General features: G+C 34.5%; 1 protein-coding gene and 2 long non-coding RNA genes across 4 annotated transcripts in view; 2 read left to right on the forward strand and 1 right to left on the reverse strand.

The window, feature by feature from the left end:
* LOC309655070 overlaps positions 1 to 14396 on the forward strand; it is a 448619-nt gene that overhangs the window by 107850 nt on the left and 326373 nt on the right. The window lies entirely within an intron of this gene.
* Positions 1 to 14396, forward strand: part of LOC309655049 — a 142262-nt gene that overhangs the window by 86579 nt on the left and 41287 nt on the right. The window lies entirely within an intron of this gene.
* Positions 1 to 14396, reverse strand: part of CCDC7 (coiled-coil domain containing 7) — a 326200-nt gene that overhangs the window by 60253 nt on the left and 251551 nt on the right. For both annotated transcript variants that reach the window (XM_082449611.1, XM_082449612.1), the window contains one exon: positions 14241 to 14348. In XM_082449611.1, the coding sequence (XP_082305737.1) occupies positions 14241 to 14348 (108 nt within the window). The remainder of the gene's footprint in view (positions 1 to 14240; positions 14349 to 14396) is intronic.

Here is a 14396-nt window from a genome sequence, read left to right on the forward strand (position 1 = left end):
CTTAAATAAGCAAGAGGCAATGAGAACAGCATCTGAAGGAAGGTTAGGTTAAGTACTAGCAATTAAAAAGTATGTGCTGGAGAAATGTATAATCTAGTAAAAGTCACAGTTTTCTCCCTTATCATACCCTCCCACTTTTCAAATCCTTTTTTATCCTATTCTTCTTGGCATTCATTGAGCTAGCTTTAAAACATATGTAACGTATTATACAATTTGCCCATTTAAAGTGTTCATTTCAATGTTTTTAAAGATACATTCACAGAGTTGTATGACCATCACCACAGTCAATTTTAGAAGAGACTAGGCAATGTTCTTACCACAAAAAAGAAATGATAATTATCTGACATGATGGAGGCATTAGCTAACACTAGGGTGGTCATCATGTTGCAATATACAAATGTATCAAATCAACACATTGTAAATGTTAAATACACAATGTTATAGGTCAATTTTTTTCACAATGAAAAAAGAACCTACATCAGAATTATACTAAGTAAATTCCAGTAATTCCAGTGAGGTATAGAAATGCTACCCTCATATAGCATCATTCCCTCCTCCACATTTTTGTACTGTTGTTATACGTAATATAATAACCTATAAGCTATAAATATAAAGTCATTTTTAAAACTTAACATTATTTGTTTAATTATTGTTTAATTATTGCTTTATTTCTTTACATATATGTATTTATACTATCTTTTGTAATTACAGAATTACTTTTACCCAGTCTCTTTTTTAGGGGATTCAAATTACTGTCTGAGGTCACTTGCTTTCAGCCTGAAGAACTTTCCTTTGTACTTGTCATAAAGTGAATCTGCTAGCAATGAATTTTCTCAATTTTTTATTTGTTTTAAAATCTCTTTACTTCACCTTTATTTTTGAGAGATAATTTAGCTGGATATAAAATTTGGGGTTGACAGTTATTTTTCTTTTGCATTTTGAATAGGCCATCCTATTGCCTTTTGGTCGCCATAGTTTCTGATGAAAAGTCAGCCATCAATATTATTGGAGTTCCCAATAAGGAGTATAAATAACAGTTTTCCAGTATGTGCATATATCAGTTTATACTACTACCAGCAGTTTCTGAAAGTTCTGTAATAGTTGCTCTACAAAATTACCATGACTTGATTCTGTCATTCTTTCTGATTTACGCTCAATGATGGTATGTCATAGTATCCTCATGAATTTAACTCCAATTTTCTAGATTACTAATAGGACTATAATTTTCAAGTGTTTATTAGTCATTTAGATATCTTCTTTGGTGAAGTACATGTTTAAGATTTTGACCATTTTTCTATTGGGTTTTCAATTTATTTCTTATTTCTATGTTAGAAATTTTTTAAATATCTGGTTGAAAGCTTTCTGTTGGTTATTTGTGCTGCAAACCTACTCTGTCATTTGCTTTTTTTTTCTCTTAAGGGTTGAAATGATTTATTTTTAATGTTTTCTTTACAGCATTGGGACTGGCTAGCTAAAACTCAGTTTATAAGGGAACATATTGATCAACCATGGCCCTGAAAATTAAGTACTGAAACTATTTTAACAAACCAGGAATTTAAGGCTAAAGTTTAACTCCACAGCAACAAAGAATAATTCCCTTTGTGCTAATTAACCTTTACTGCAGCTCTTTCATAGACGACCTGCTAAGTTTCTACTTTGTGGAATTGTGGATGAACAGCCAATTCTTTTTTTTTTTATTAGTTATCTATTTTATACATATTAGTCAATCCCAATCTCCCAATTCATCCCTCCACCTCCCCCACTTTCCCCCCTTGGTGTCCATACGTTTGTTCTCTACATCTGTGTCTCTATTTCTGCCTTGCAAATAGGTTCATCTGCACCATTTTTCTAGATTCCACATATTAGCGTTAATATACGATATTTGTTTTCCTCTTTCTGACTTACTTCACTCTGTATGACAGTCTCTAGATCCATCCACATCTCTACAAATGACCCAATTTCATTCCTTTTGATGGCTGAGTGATATTCCACTGTATTTATGTACCACATCTTCTTTATCCATTCGTCTGTCAATGGGCATCTAGGTTGCGTCTGTGACCTGGATATTGTAAATAGTGCTGCAATGAACACTGGGGCGCATGTGTGTTTTTGAATTATGGTTTTCTCTGGGTATATGCCCAGTAGTGGGACTGCTGGGTCATATGGCAATTCTACTTTTTGCTTTTTAAGAAACCTCCATACTGTTCTCCATAGTGGCTGTATCAATTTACGTTCCCACCAACAGTGCAAGAGGGTTCCCTTTTCTCCACACCCTCTCCAGCAGTTGTTTGTAGATTTTCTGATGATGCCCAGTCTAACCGGTGTGAGGTGATACCTCATTGTAGTTTTGATTTGCATTTCTCTAATAATTAGTGATGTTGAGCAGCTTCTCATGTGCTTCTTGGCCATCTGTGTCTTCTTTGGAGAGATGTCTATTTAGGTCTTCTGCCTATTGTTTGATTGGGTTGTTTGATTTTTTAATATTGAGCTGCATGAGCTGTTTATATATTTTGGAGATTAATCCTTTGTCCATTGATTCGTTTGCAAATATCTTCTCCCATTCTGAGGGCTGTCTTTTCATCTTGCTTATAGTTTCCTTTGCTGTGCAAAAGCTTTTAAGTTTCATTAGGTCCCATTTGCTTATTTTTGTTTTCATTTCCATTACTCTAGGAGGTGGGTCAAAAAAGATCTTGCTGTGATTTATGTCAAAGAGTGTTCTCCCTATGTTTTCCTCTAAGAGTTTTATAGTGTCCGGTCTTTAATCCATTTTGAGTTTATTTTTGTGTATGGTGTTAGGGAGTGTTCTAATTTCATTCTTTTACATGTAGCTACCTGGTCTTCCCAGCACCACTTACTGAAGAGACTGTCTTTTCTCCATTGTATATCTTTGCCTCCTTTGTCATAGATTAGTTGACCATAGGTGCGTGGGTTTATCCCTGGGCTTTCTATCCTGTTCCACTGATCTATATTTCCGTTTTTGTGCCAGTACCATATTGTCTTGATTACTGTAGCTTTGTAGTATAGTCTGAAGTCAGGGAGTCTGATTCCTCCAGCTCCGTTTTTTTTCCCTCAAGATTGCTATTCGGGGTTTTTTGTGTCTCCATACAAATTTTAAGATTTTTTGTTCTAGTTCTGTAAAAACTGCCATTGGTAATTTGATAGGGATTGCATTGAATCTGTAGATTGCTTTGAGTAGTATAATCATTTTCACAATATTGATTCTTCCAATCCACAAACATAGCATATTTCTCCATCTGTTTGTGTCATCTTTGATTTCTTTCATCAGTGTCTTATAGTTTTCTGAGTACAGGTCTTTTACCTCCTTAGGTAGGTTTATTCCTAAGTATTTTACTCTTTTTGTTGCAGTGGTGAGTGTCATTTGCTTTTTAAATATCTTAATGGTGTATTTTAATGGATATAATTCTGAATATTAAATCCAGTTTTAAAACATTTGCATTTATAGTTAGTGTCAATTGTATCCTGTTTAAAAAATATCTAATCCAAAGACAGGAACATATTTTCCTATAGCATTTTCTAAGAGGCCTATTATTTTATAATATGCATATGAATAGAATTATTTTGAAAAGAATATTTTTTTTTACTGTTGTTACATGTTTTCTTCTTTGTCTTCAATACATTTAAGTTTATTTATCTATCATTGTACCAGTAGCAAACTGCTTTTATTATTGTATTTTTATAATAATACCTGATACCAGGTACTTTACCTTTCAATTTTAGTCTTCTTTGCCAAGATTGTATTTCCTACTTTGGCCCTATGCATTTCTATATAAATTTTAGAATTATCTTGTCAATTTTTAGAAAAATTATTGCTAAAATTTTGATACTGACTGCATTAAATACATAGATTAATTTTCAAGAAATATGTTCTTTAAAATATTGAGTCTTCTAATCTATAAACCTGGAATATAGTTCCATTTATGTAGTTCTTTAAAATTCTCTAAATAATGTTTTACAGTTTGCTGTGTTGAGACTTTGAACATCTTTTTAAACATTTTAATAGACTTTGTTTTTTTAGAGCAATTTAGGAGTTCAGAGAAATTGTGCAGAAACTACAGACAGTTCATAAATACTCGCTTCCACCAGTATAGTTTCCCTATTATTACCATCTTGTATTAGATCATATGCTTGTTACAATTGATAATCCAATACTGATACATCACTAATAATTAACACCCATGATTTACATGAGAGATAACTCTTATTCTGTACAGTACATTATGCATAATGTGCACAAATGTACATTATGCATTTTGATAAATGCATAATGTCTCGTGTTTACTACTACAGTATCTTACAAAATAGCTTTGGCACATTAAAAATTCCCTGAGCTCCAACCATTTATCCCCCTGTACCCTGAACCTCTGGGAACTCCTGATCTTTTTACTGCCTATAGATTTACCTTTTCCAGAGTGGTATACAGTTGAAATTACACAGCTTTTTCAGACTGGCTTGCTTTCACTTAACAATATGCATTTAAGTTTCTGCCATGTCTTCTTGTGGCTTGATAGTCCATTTATTTTTATTGTTGAATAATGTACCATTATATGGATGTACCACAGATTGTTTATGCATTCACTTACTGAAAAACATCTTGTTTGCTTCCAGTTTGGGGCAATTATAAAGCTGCTGTAAACATTAATGCAGGTTATTGCATAAACATAAGACCTTAACTCATTTGGGTAAATACTAAGAGCACAACAGTTGGATTGTATGGTTAGAGTACGATGAGCTTCAAAAAAATGCAAACTGTCTTCCAAAGTTGGTATAGAATTTTGCATTCCCAACAAGAATGAACAAGAGTTCCTGTACTCCACTTTCTTGAAAGCATTTGGTGTTGTCAGTGTTTTGGATTAGCCATTCTCCTAGGTGTGTTTCATTAGGTATCTCATTGTTGTTTTAATTTGCAATTATCCAATGACATATGAGTTCACACACTTATTAGCCATCTTCACATCATCCTTGATGAGGTGTCTGTTCAGATATTTTGAGAGTTTTTAAATTGGGTTCTTTTTTAAGTGTTGAATTTAATCTTTTAAAATATATTTCAAATACAAGTCCTTCTTAAGATATGGATTTTGTAAATCTTTTCTGCCAATATGTGGCATGTCTTTTCATTATCTTAGAAGTGTCTTTCACAGAGTATAAGTATTAATTTTAAACAAGTCCATCTTATCAAAAATTTTCTGCCATTCCTTTTCTAGTTTACTAAGGTGGAGATTAGATAACTGATTTTTGATCTTTCTCCTTGTCCAATATATGCATCAAATGCTATAATTTCCTTTTAAGTACTTCTTTCACTGTGTCACATAAATTTTTATTAGTTGTATTTTCATTTTCACTTACTTCAAAATATTTTTGATTTCTTTTGATACTTCTTTGAACATGTGCTATAGAAGTGTATTGTTTCATCTTCAAGTATTACGGGATTTGCCAGCTACCTTTCTATGACTGATTTCTAGTTTAACTCCATTGTGGGCTCAGAGCATAATTTGTGTGATTTCTATTTCTTAAAATCTTCAAGGTATAATTTGTTTTGTAATGAGGTCTATCTTTGTGAGCAGAGTATGTGAATTTGAGAGCAATATGTATCCTTCTGTTGTTGGAGGAGGTATTCTAATAGACATCAGTTAGATTCAGTTGATTGATGGTGTTGTTGAACTCAACTGCTGTTACTGATTTTTTTGCCTGCTGGATCTGTCCATTTCTGATAGAGGGGTGTTAAAGTTTCCAACTATAATAATGGATGTGTCTATTTCTCCTTGCAGTTCTATCAGTTTTTGCCTCATGTATTTTGGGACACTATTGTTAAGTATATACACATTAAAGAATGTTATATCTTCTTGAAGAATTGATTCCTTTATCATTACCTAATGCATGTATTTATTCCTAGTACTTTTCCTTGCTCTGAAGTCTACTTTGGTAATAATATAGCTACTCATGTATATCTTTCTCTAAACCTTTACCTTCTGTGTGTGTGCGTGCCTCTTTGTGCATATATTTATTTTTTTACAGCTTTAATAAGGTATAATTGACAAAAAACTGTAATATATTTAAAGTATACAAAATGGTGATTTGATATGCATATGTATTGTGAAATGATTCCCACAATCCAGTTAATTAGCACATCCATGACCTTACACAGTTACTATCTCTCTTTTTTTTTTTTGGTGAGAATGCTTAAGATCTACTCTCAGGAACTATCAAGTATACAACACAGTATTACTAGATATAGTCATCATGCTGTACATTAAATCCTCAGAAGTTATTTATCTTATAACTAAAAGTTTGAACCCTTTGACCAACCACTCTCCATTTAACCTACCACCCCAGGACCTGGCGACGACCATTCTCCTCTCTGTTTCTATGAGTTTGACTCTTATTTTAGATTCACATATAAGTGATACCATACAGCATTTGTCTTTCTCTGTCTGGCTTACTTCAGTTAGCAAAATGCCCTCCAGTTTCATCCACATTGTTGCAAAGGGCAGTATTTCCTTCTTTTTTATGGCTAGATTGTGTGTGTATAAAACACATATACATACATATATATATATACACATATATGTGTATATATAACACATAATATATATTACACCTTATATATGTGTATATATATCATAAACATGGGTGTACAAATGTCCCTTCAAGAGAGTGATTTGATTTCCTTCAGATATATACCCAGATGTGTGACTGCTGGACCATATGGTAGTTCTGTTTTTAATTTTTTTTGAGGAAACTTCATACTGCTTTCCATAGTGTCTGCCTGGGAGGCAGCATTTCAAGTAACCCTGAGAGAACTGCTCCGAGGAGGTGAGGTGGGGAGCTAGGTTATATAGAAGTTTTGTAACAAAGGGCAGGTAGTCTGAACTTCAAAAGATTATTGTTAATTGAAGAAAACCAGATGTCCCAAGTTAAGGAATTTAGCGCTTTTCTATGTATGGGAAAAGGCAAGAGTCTGGGCTCACTGAAATCATTCCTTTGATACGCACCTCAGCTATCTGGGGCCAGTGTCCTGTGTTTTCACATCCTGAGTTTCCTCAGGGCTCACTGTAGGGAGTGGCTACAGTCTGATGGCTGCTAGATGGCAGGTATTCTTTCCTTCCTGAGTTTCCTCAGGGTTCACCGGCTCACGTTGGAAGGCTGCAATCGCTGATGACTGTGACATCCTATGCTTACTGATATGACAGGCAATATTCCATTTATCAATTACAATGTGTCTCCATGTGGGTCTCTTTGTAGTCATCTTACTCGGTATTGTTTGGGCCCCCTGGATCTAAATGTCTGTTTCTTTCCACAGGTTTGGTAATTGTTAGCCAGTATTACTTTGATTAAGTCTTCTGACCCTTTCTCTCTCTCTCTCTTCTCCTTCTGTGACTCCCATAATGCATATATTATTTCATTTTATGGTATCCCATAAGTCCCTCATGCTATCTTCACTCCTTTTCATATTTTTTCTTTTTACTGCTCTAAGAGAATGATTTCCACTGACTTATCTTTGAGTTCACTCATCCTTTCTTCTGCTTGATCTAGTCCATTACTGAATCCCTCTACAGACTTTTTTCAGGTCAGTTAATTTATTCTTCAGCTTCATGATTTCTGTTTGATATTCCTTTATGTCTTCTTTGTTCTTAGTGGTTCCCAGGAGATTAGTTTGTGCCAAGCCTAGTCAGTGCCCCAAAGACATGGAAATTCCCCCATACCCATTCATGCTTTTGGATGACTACTAACTGCCTTCCCCTTTACCTTATCAATACAGGCTAACTGGAAGCCCAACCATCAGGCTGAGGCTGGGAAAATTAGAATATTAGAAATATAGTTGCTTCTATCAGGGAGAAACTGGGAGCTGAGGGGTTTTGCCTACTCATTCTGTGCTGATCTAGAGAGACTAGGCACTGAGAGTTCTTTTGTACCTATATATAGCTTCATCTTTGATCTCTCTGGGCTTAGGGGACTCAGAAATGTCAAGCCCCATCATCTCCCAGAGCTAGGTGACTTAGGTGACAATCCCTTGGGTGGCAGACATATAAGTTGGGATGTTAGACATCTCCTTTCAGAAAGAAGCTAGAGACTAGGTTTTAACCCTGAGATGAGCCATGGGAAGGCACAGGGAGTCCCCATGTACCCATTCCAGCCTCCAGAGGACTACTAATTAGTTTAATGTGGTTGTGGGAAACTCACAAAAGCCAAACACTGTTGGTTCTTAGAGCTAGGTGATTTGGGGGCCCACACCCTGGGTGGCAGCTGTAAAAATTGGGGCACTACATGTGTGAACAAGTTCCTTTTAAGGAGAAGCTGGAGACTTAGTTTTACTGTTAGAGTAACCTGCAGGGAGAATGTAGGGGAAATGCCCACAAGCTCTTTCAGGTTCCCAGGAAGATCCTAATCAGCTCCCAGATGAGAAGCTGATTAGAAGCTTGACCTTCAGGCAGCAGCTGGGAAAGAATGCAGCCAAATCTCTTCCAGGAAGAAACTGAAAGCCTTGCATTTTTGCCTGTTCCTTCTGTACTGAGCCCAGGAGGACAGCTGTGTGAAGTGCTCATGCACCCACTTCAAAATGGCCCCCTTTTAAAATTTGCTCCTGAAGAACTTATGAATTCTGAGCCCCACTGGCTCTCCAAGCTAGGTAATTTGGGAGCCAGGCACTTGGGTGGCAGCGCTACAAGCTAGGGTTCTAGATGTGTGATCCAGACCCTTTGCTCCCTCCAGTTGTTCCCTCCGAGTTGTAAGTGTCTGTGCCAGGGGTGGGGTTTATAGCATGAGCTGTCTCAGCTTTTCCTAATTGTTTCAATGTGGGTGTTTTCTCAGTTGACTGATGTATAGGAGTCACTCAACTAGTTACTAGATTTCTTCCAAAGGGAATTCATGTGTATGTAGGTTTGTATTCAGTGAAATCTCTGGGAGGAGGGAAAGTAATGAGCCTCCTATTCTGCCATCTTGCTGATGTTCCCTTTTCTCCATCCCTTTATTTTAAATCTACGTGTGTCATTATATTTAATGTGGGTTGCTCATAAACAACATATAGTTGGATCTTTTTTTCAAACCGCTCTGACATTTCTGTCTTTTAATTAGTGTATTTAGACCATTAACACTTAAAGTGATTATTGTTATAGATGGATTAATATCTACCATATTTGTTACTGCTTTCTATGCAGGCCCATGTTCTGTTTCTCTTTTAAAATATTACATTTTCCCTCTTCTTATCAATTATACTTCTTTTTTTATATTTTTAAGTGGTTTCCCTAGAGTTTGAAGTGTACTTCTACAACTAATCCAAGTCCATTTTCAAATAACACTATAGCACTTCATGGGTAGTCAGGAACCTTGTAATAGAAATTATTCATAAGCAATAATTTTCCCAATATATTGCTGCTATTATGATTTTGAGCAAAATTTTATCTGTTAGATCAATTAAGAAGAAAAAAATGAAAAATTTTATTTTACCCTCACTTCTTACATCTCTAATTCTCTTCCTTTACTTATGTAGATCTGAGTTTCTGACTGATACATTTTTTCTTTTCCTTGAAAAAAAAAGTTTCTTTTACAATTTCTTGCAAGTCAGTTCTACTGGCAACAAACTTACTCACTTTTTGCTTGACCCAGATAGTCTTTATTTTTTCTTCTTTTTAAGTATAATTTTGCTGTATAAAAATTTTAGGTTGGTGAGGTTTTTTGTTTGTTTGTTTGTTTGCTTTGAACACATTAAATATTTCACTCCATTCTCTTCTTGCTTGCATGGTTTTTGAAGAGAAGTCCTACGTAATTTTTTACCTGTTCCTCCACAGTTAAGGTGGGTTTTTCTCCCTCTGGCTTCTTTCCAAATTTTCTGTTTGTCTTTGATTTTCTGCAATTTAAATATGTCTAGGTATAGACTTTTTGGTATATATCCTGCTTCATGTTCTCTGAGCTTTCTCTACCTGTGGTTTGGTTTCTGTTATTAATTTTTGAAAATTCTCAGCCTATATTACTTCAAATATTTATTTTTCCCTCCATGTCTCCTTATTCTACAATACATTTGGTATTCCCATTACAAGTATGTTATACCTTTGATTTTTGACAGTTTTTAAAATATTGTTCCACTTTTTTCATTATTTTTCTCTTTGCCTTTCAGTTTGGGAAGTTTCTATTGCTGTATCTTCAAGTTCACTGATTCTTTCTTTGGCTGTGTCCAGTCTACTATGGAGCCCATCAAAGGCATTCTTAATTAATTCTGTTATAGTGCTTTTGATTTATAACATTTCATTTTGATTATTTCTTAGAGGTTTAATCTCTGCATACATTATGTATATGTTCTTTCATGTAGTCTACTTTTTCACTAGGGCCCTTATTATATTATAGTTATTTTAAATTCCCAGTTTGATAATTCCAAAATTTCTGCCATATCTGCATCTGGTCTTGATGCTTGCTTTGTGTCTTCAGCCTGTGTGTTTTGCTCTTTTATCATGCCTTATAATTTTTTGTTTAAAGCTAGACATGATGTATCAGGTAAAAGAACTTAAGTATATACGGTTTTATTATGATGTTTTATGTTCATCTGGAGAGGAGTTAGACTGTGTTTTCTGTTTTATTGTAGCTGGTGTCACAGGCTAAAATTTCCTTTATTTTCCTTTTTTGGTCTCCCCTATTGTCTTTGGCTTTCCCTAGAAAATATTTCTTTAATGGAAGCTGAGAATTGAAGTTTTTTCATCTGTAACCCCCTATTATCCATGGGCCTTGGTGAAGTGGTGGTAAGGTATGAGGGAGCAGAAAAGCATTATATAATCCTATGATTAGATCTCGGTCTTTTATTGGCAGTCTCCTCTGGTCTGTGACTTTCACAATTGCTTCTCAGCTTGTTTCCCCCAGAAACGAGATTCTTGATCCTTTTAGATTCTTGATTCTTCAAGATTCTTTAGACAGAAAGGCTAAAGGGGGCTGGACTTGGATATCTCCCTTCCCCAATGTTGAAAGTCCAAGAGGCTGGAGTTTGGAATTTCCTTTACCTCACATCTGTTAGGTTCTAGTAAAGTAGTTTTTCTTGAAGGCAGGACTTTAAGAAGAATGCTATTGGTGTATTTCAAATGTTTACTTTTCTCCTCCCTTTGCTGAAAGCATGAGCAGATTTTATTTCTGATACTCAGCTAAGGTACCTGGTAGGGCTCCTGGAAGCAAATTTCATGAAAGTGTATGGCATATCCAAGGCTGTGTCCTAGAACTTTTTTATTGCTCAACCTAGTTCATGTTCAGTTTCTGGCAATTATTCAATTATTCTTAAGTTTTCCTACTAATTGCTGGCTCCAGTGTTGGTTTCTATTCCCAGGAATATGTAATTTTCAGTATTCATCTATCTCCACAGATTGAGAGTGGCAGTTTGCCCTGTGACTTCAGTTCTCTGATGGGCTAAGAAGAGTTGTTGACTTTCAGTTTTTTCAGCTTTTTTTGGTTTGGAGTGCAGAAGTGAGGACTTCCAAGTTCTTCACATGTTAAAGTGGAAGAGAGAAGTCTTGCATATCTTTAAAAAATAACTATTCCTAGATTTTTTATTTGTTTTGGTGCTAATACAAAATTTCATCATTCCTAAAAAATGTTCATTTTCTAATTTTGTGTTCTTAGTATATAGAAATAAAATTGGGTTTTATACATTTTTACTTTCTATTCAGTAATTTTAATAAATCCAGTTGATTAAGAGTTTATCTGTAGACTACAGATTCTTTTAGATTACATACCTGCACAGTTACATCATCTGCAATTTATGAGTTTTATTTCTTTCTTTGAATGCTTACAAGTTTTATTATTAATTTTTTTTAATAACTATGGTTGCCAGTACAAAAATGAGTAGAAATAGTGATAACACACATTTATCTCATTCCCAATATTGGAGGAAATATTTTACTATAAAATTGCTGAAATTCTTTTGTATTTTTTAAAGATACAAATGTCAAATAAGGAAATATTATGAAGAGTGTTTTATTGAGATTTAATGATTTTTTTTCTTTATTCAATAAATATAATGCTTTTTATTCCTGTAAAATTGGCAGTAATGTTCCCAATATCTATTCTGATTTAATAGCGTGAGTCTTCTTTCTTTTTTCTTCATCAGTCTAGTTAAAGTTTTGTCAATTTTGTTGATCTAATGTGAGTCTCTCATGGATAGCATATAGTTGGATTTTTTTTTTTATCGATTCTGTCAATCTCTGCCTTTTGTTTAGAAAGTTTAATCCATTTACATTTAAGGGACTTATTTATGCCATTTTGCTATTTGTTTTCTGTATTTCTTATATTATTTTTGTTCCTTATTTCCTCTAATACTGCCTTCTTTTGTGTTCAATTAATTTTTTTTTTTTTTTTTGGCTGTGCCATGCAGCATGTGGGATCTTAGTTCCCCAGCCAGGGATCAAACCCATGCCCCTGCATTGGAAGCACAGATTCTTAACCACTGGACTGCCAGCGAAGTTTGTCAATTGATTTTTTTAAGGGACTAGTTTTGTTTCCTTTCTCATTTCCTTTGTGTATATTCTACAAATATTTTCTTTTTGGTTACCAAGAGGACTATGTATAACATCTTAAAGTTATAAAAAATCTAGTTTAAATTGATGCCAATTAACTTCAATAACATCCAAAAGCTGTACTCCTATATGGCTCAATCCCTCTCTTTTGGATACTGATGTTAGGAATCGTAACTTTATACACTGTGTGCCCAATAACATAGACTTATAATTATTTTTCTTTAAACTATTATATAAAATTAAAAGTAGCGCTCCAAACTAAAATTACAATAATACTGGCTTTTATATTTGCCATGTACTTACCTATATCGTAGATCTTTCTTTCTTCATACAGCTTCAACCTACTGTCTAACATCCTTTCACGTCAACCTCAGGGATTTCCTTTAGCATTTTCTATAGAGCAGGTCTAGTGGTAATCCCTTCAATGCTAGGAGTGCTCCTATTCTTTGTAGTTTTTTTTGTGCTGGGCACTGCTTCACATTTCCACAAAATTTTCTTACCAGTTTGAAGATGGCTTTTTCTTAATTGGGCATTTCTCTTGGTTACTGTAAACATTTCACTGTTTCCCAATGCTCTGACAAAGTTGGTTCTGATGGCTTTCTGCTTTTTTCTTTTCTTTTTCTTTTTTTTAATGTTTCTGTCAGGGAGCAAGAGCTTAGGGCCTCCTAGTCTGCCATTTTGCTGACATCTGCTTTAAAGTGGTTGTTTGGAAGCTGCTACAGAACACTTAAATTTATCTTATTGCAAAGTACTTAAGTACTTAGTCCTTTGGCCACACCAGCTTTAGCATAGGTTTTTTTTTGGCCGTGCTGCATGGCTTGTGGGATTTCAGTTCTCTGAACAGGGACTGAACCCAGGCCATGGCAGTGAAAGCCCTGAATCCTAATCACTAGGCCACCAGGGAATTCCCTAGCATAGGTTTTTTAACTATTAGAAATTTGCCAACTTTGTGATAGGAAGATCACAAAGCAGCCATATTGCCTATCTATCTAGTGATAGTTCCATTTTTTCATTGTCTTGTTATCATAAAAGATGATATAAGTAACGAAAATTGTGTTCTCTGAGGAACTGATAATATAGCATCTAGTCTATGTCATGAAAATTCATAATGTAGGGAAAAGCCTATATATATTTTTTCATGAGCAGATAAATTCTTAAGCATTACCTAATTAATGTTTGTTTGGTGGAGTAATGAGCACATGATAAATTCTTTTAAAGATACATATTAATTGATATAGCAATTGGTTAATAAAATAATGAAATTATTACAGTTGTCCCTCGGTATCTGCAGGGGATTAGTCCCAGGATCCCCTGTGGATGCCAAAACCTGAAGATGCTCAAGTCTCTTGTATAAAACAGTGTAATATTTTCCTATAACCTATGCACATTCTCCTGTATACTTTAAATCATCCCTAGATTACTTATAATACCTAATACAATGTAAATGCTATATAAATACCTATAAGTGCTATGTAGATAGTTGCCAGTGCATGGAAAATTCAAGTTTTGCTTTTTGGAACTTTCTGAAAATTTCTTTTCAGAATATTTTTGATCTGTGGTCAAGTAAATCTGTAGATGTGAAACCCATGGATACAGAGGGCCAACTGTATTAAATTGAAAAAGGTTGTCCTATGTTTGAATTTCTTGTTTTCTTTTAATAAGTGTACTACACAGTTGAAATACTTTAACTCTTAGAAAGTGTTCTACTGTGCGCAAACATTATAAATCTCTACTTACCTACCACTTTGTTTAAACCTAATTGAAATATTAGGTCATTAACTGATGGATTCACTGCTGGAAGATTTTCTGCTGTATCTGGATGTTCTGAGGCTGCTTCATTTTTAACTGTAATAATAATAGATTGCCAGATTAGTTGATTTAAAACTAACATTT

This window comes from Balaenoptera physalus (assembly GCF_965194825.1).
Source record: "Balaenoptera physalus genome assembly, chromosome: 2".
Classification (NCBI taxonomy): domain Eukaryota; kingdom Metazoa; phylum Chordata; class Mammalia; order Artiodactyla; family Balaenopteridae; genus Balaenoptera; species Balaenoptera physalus.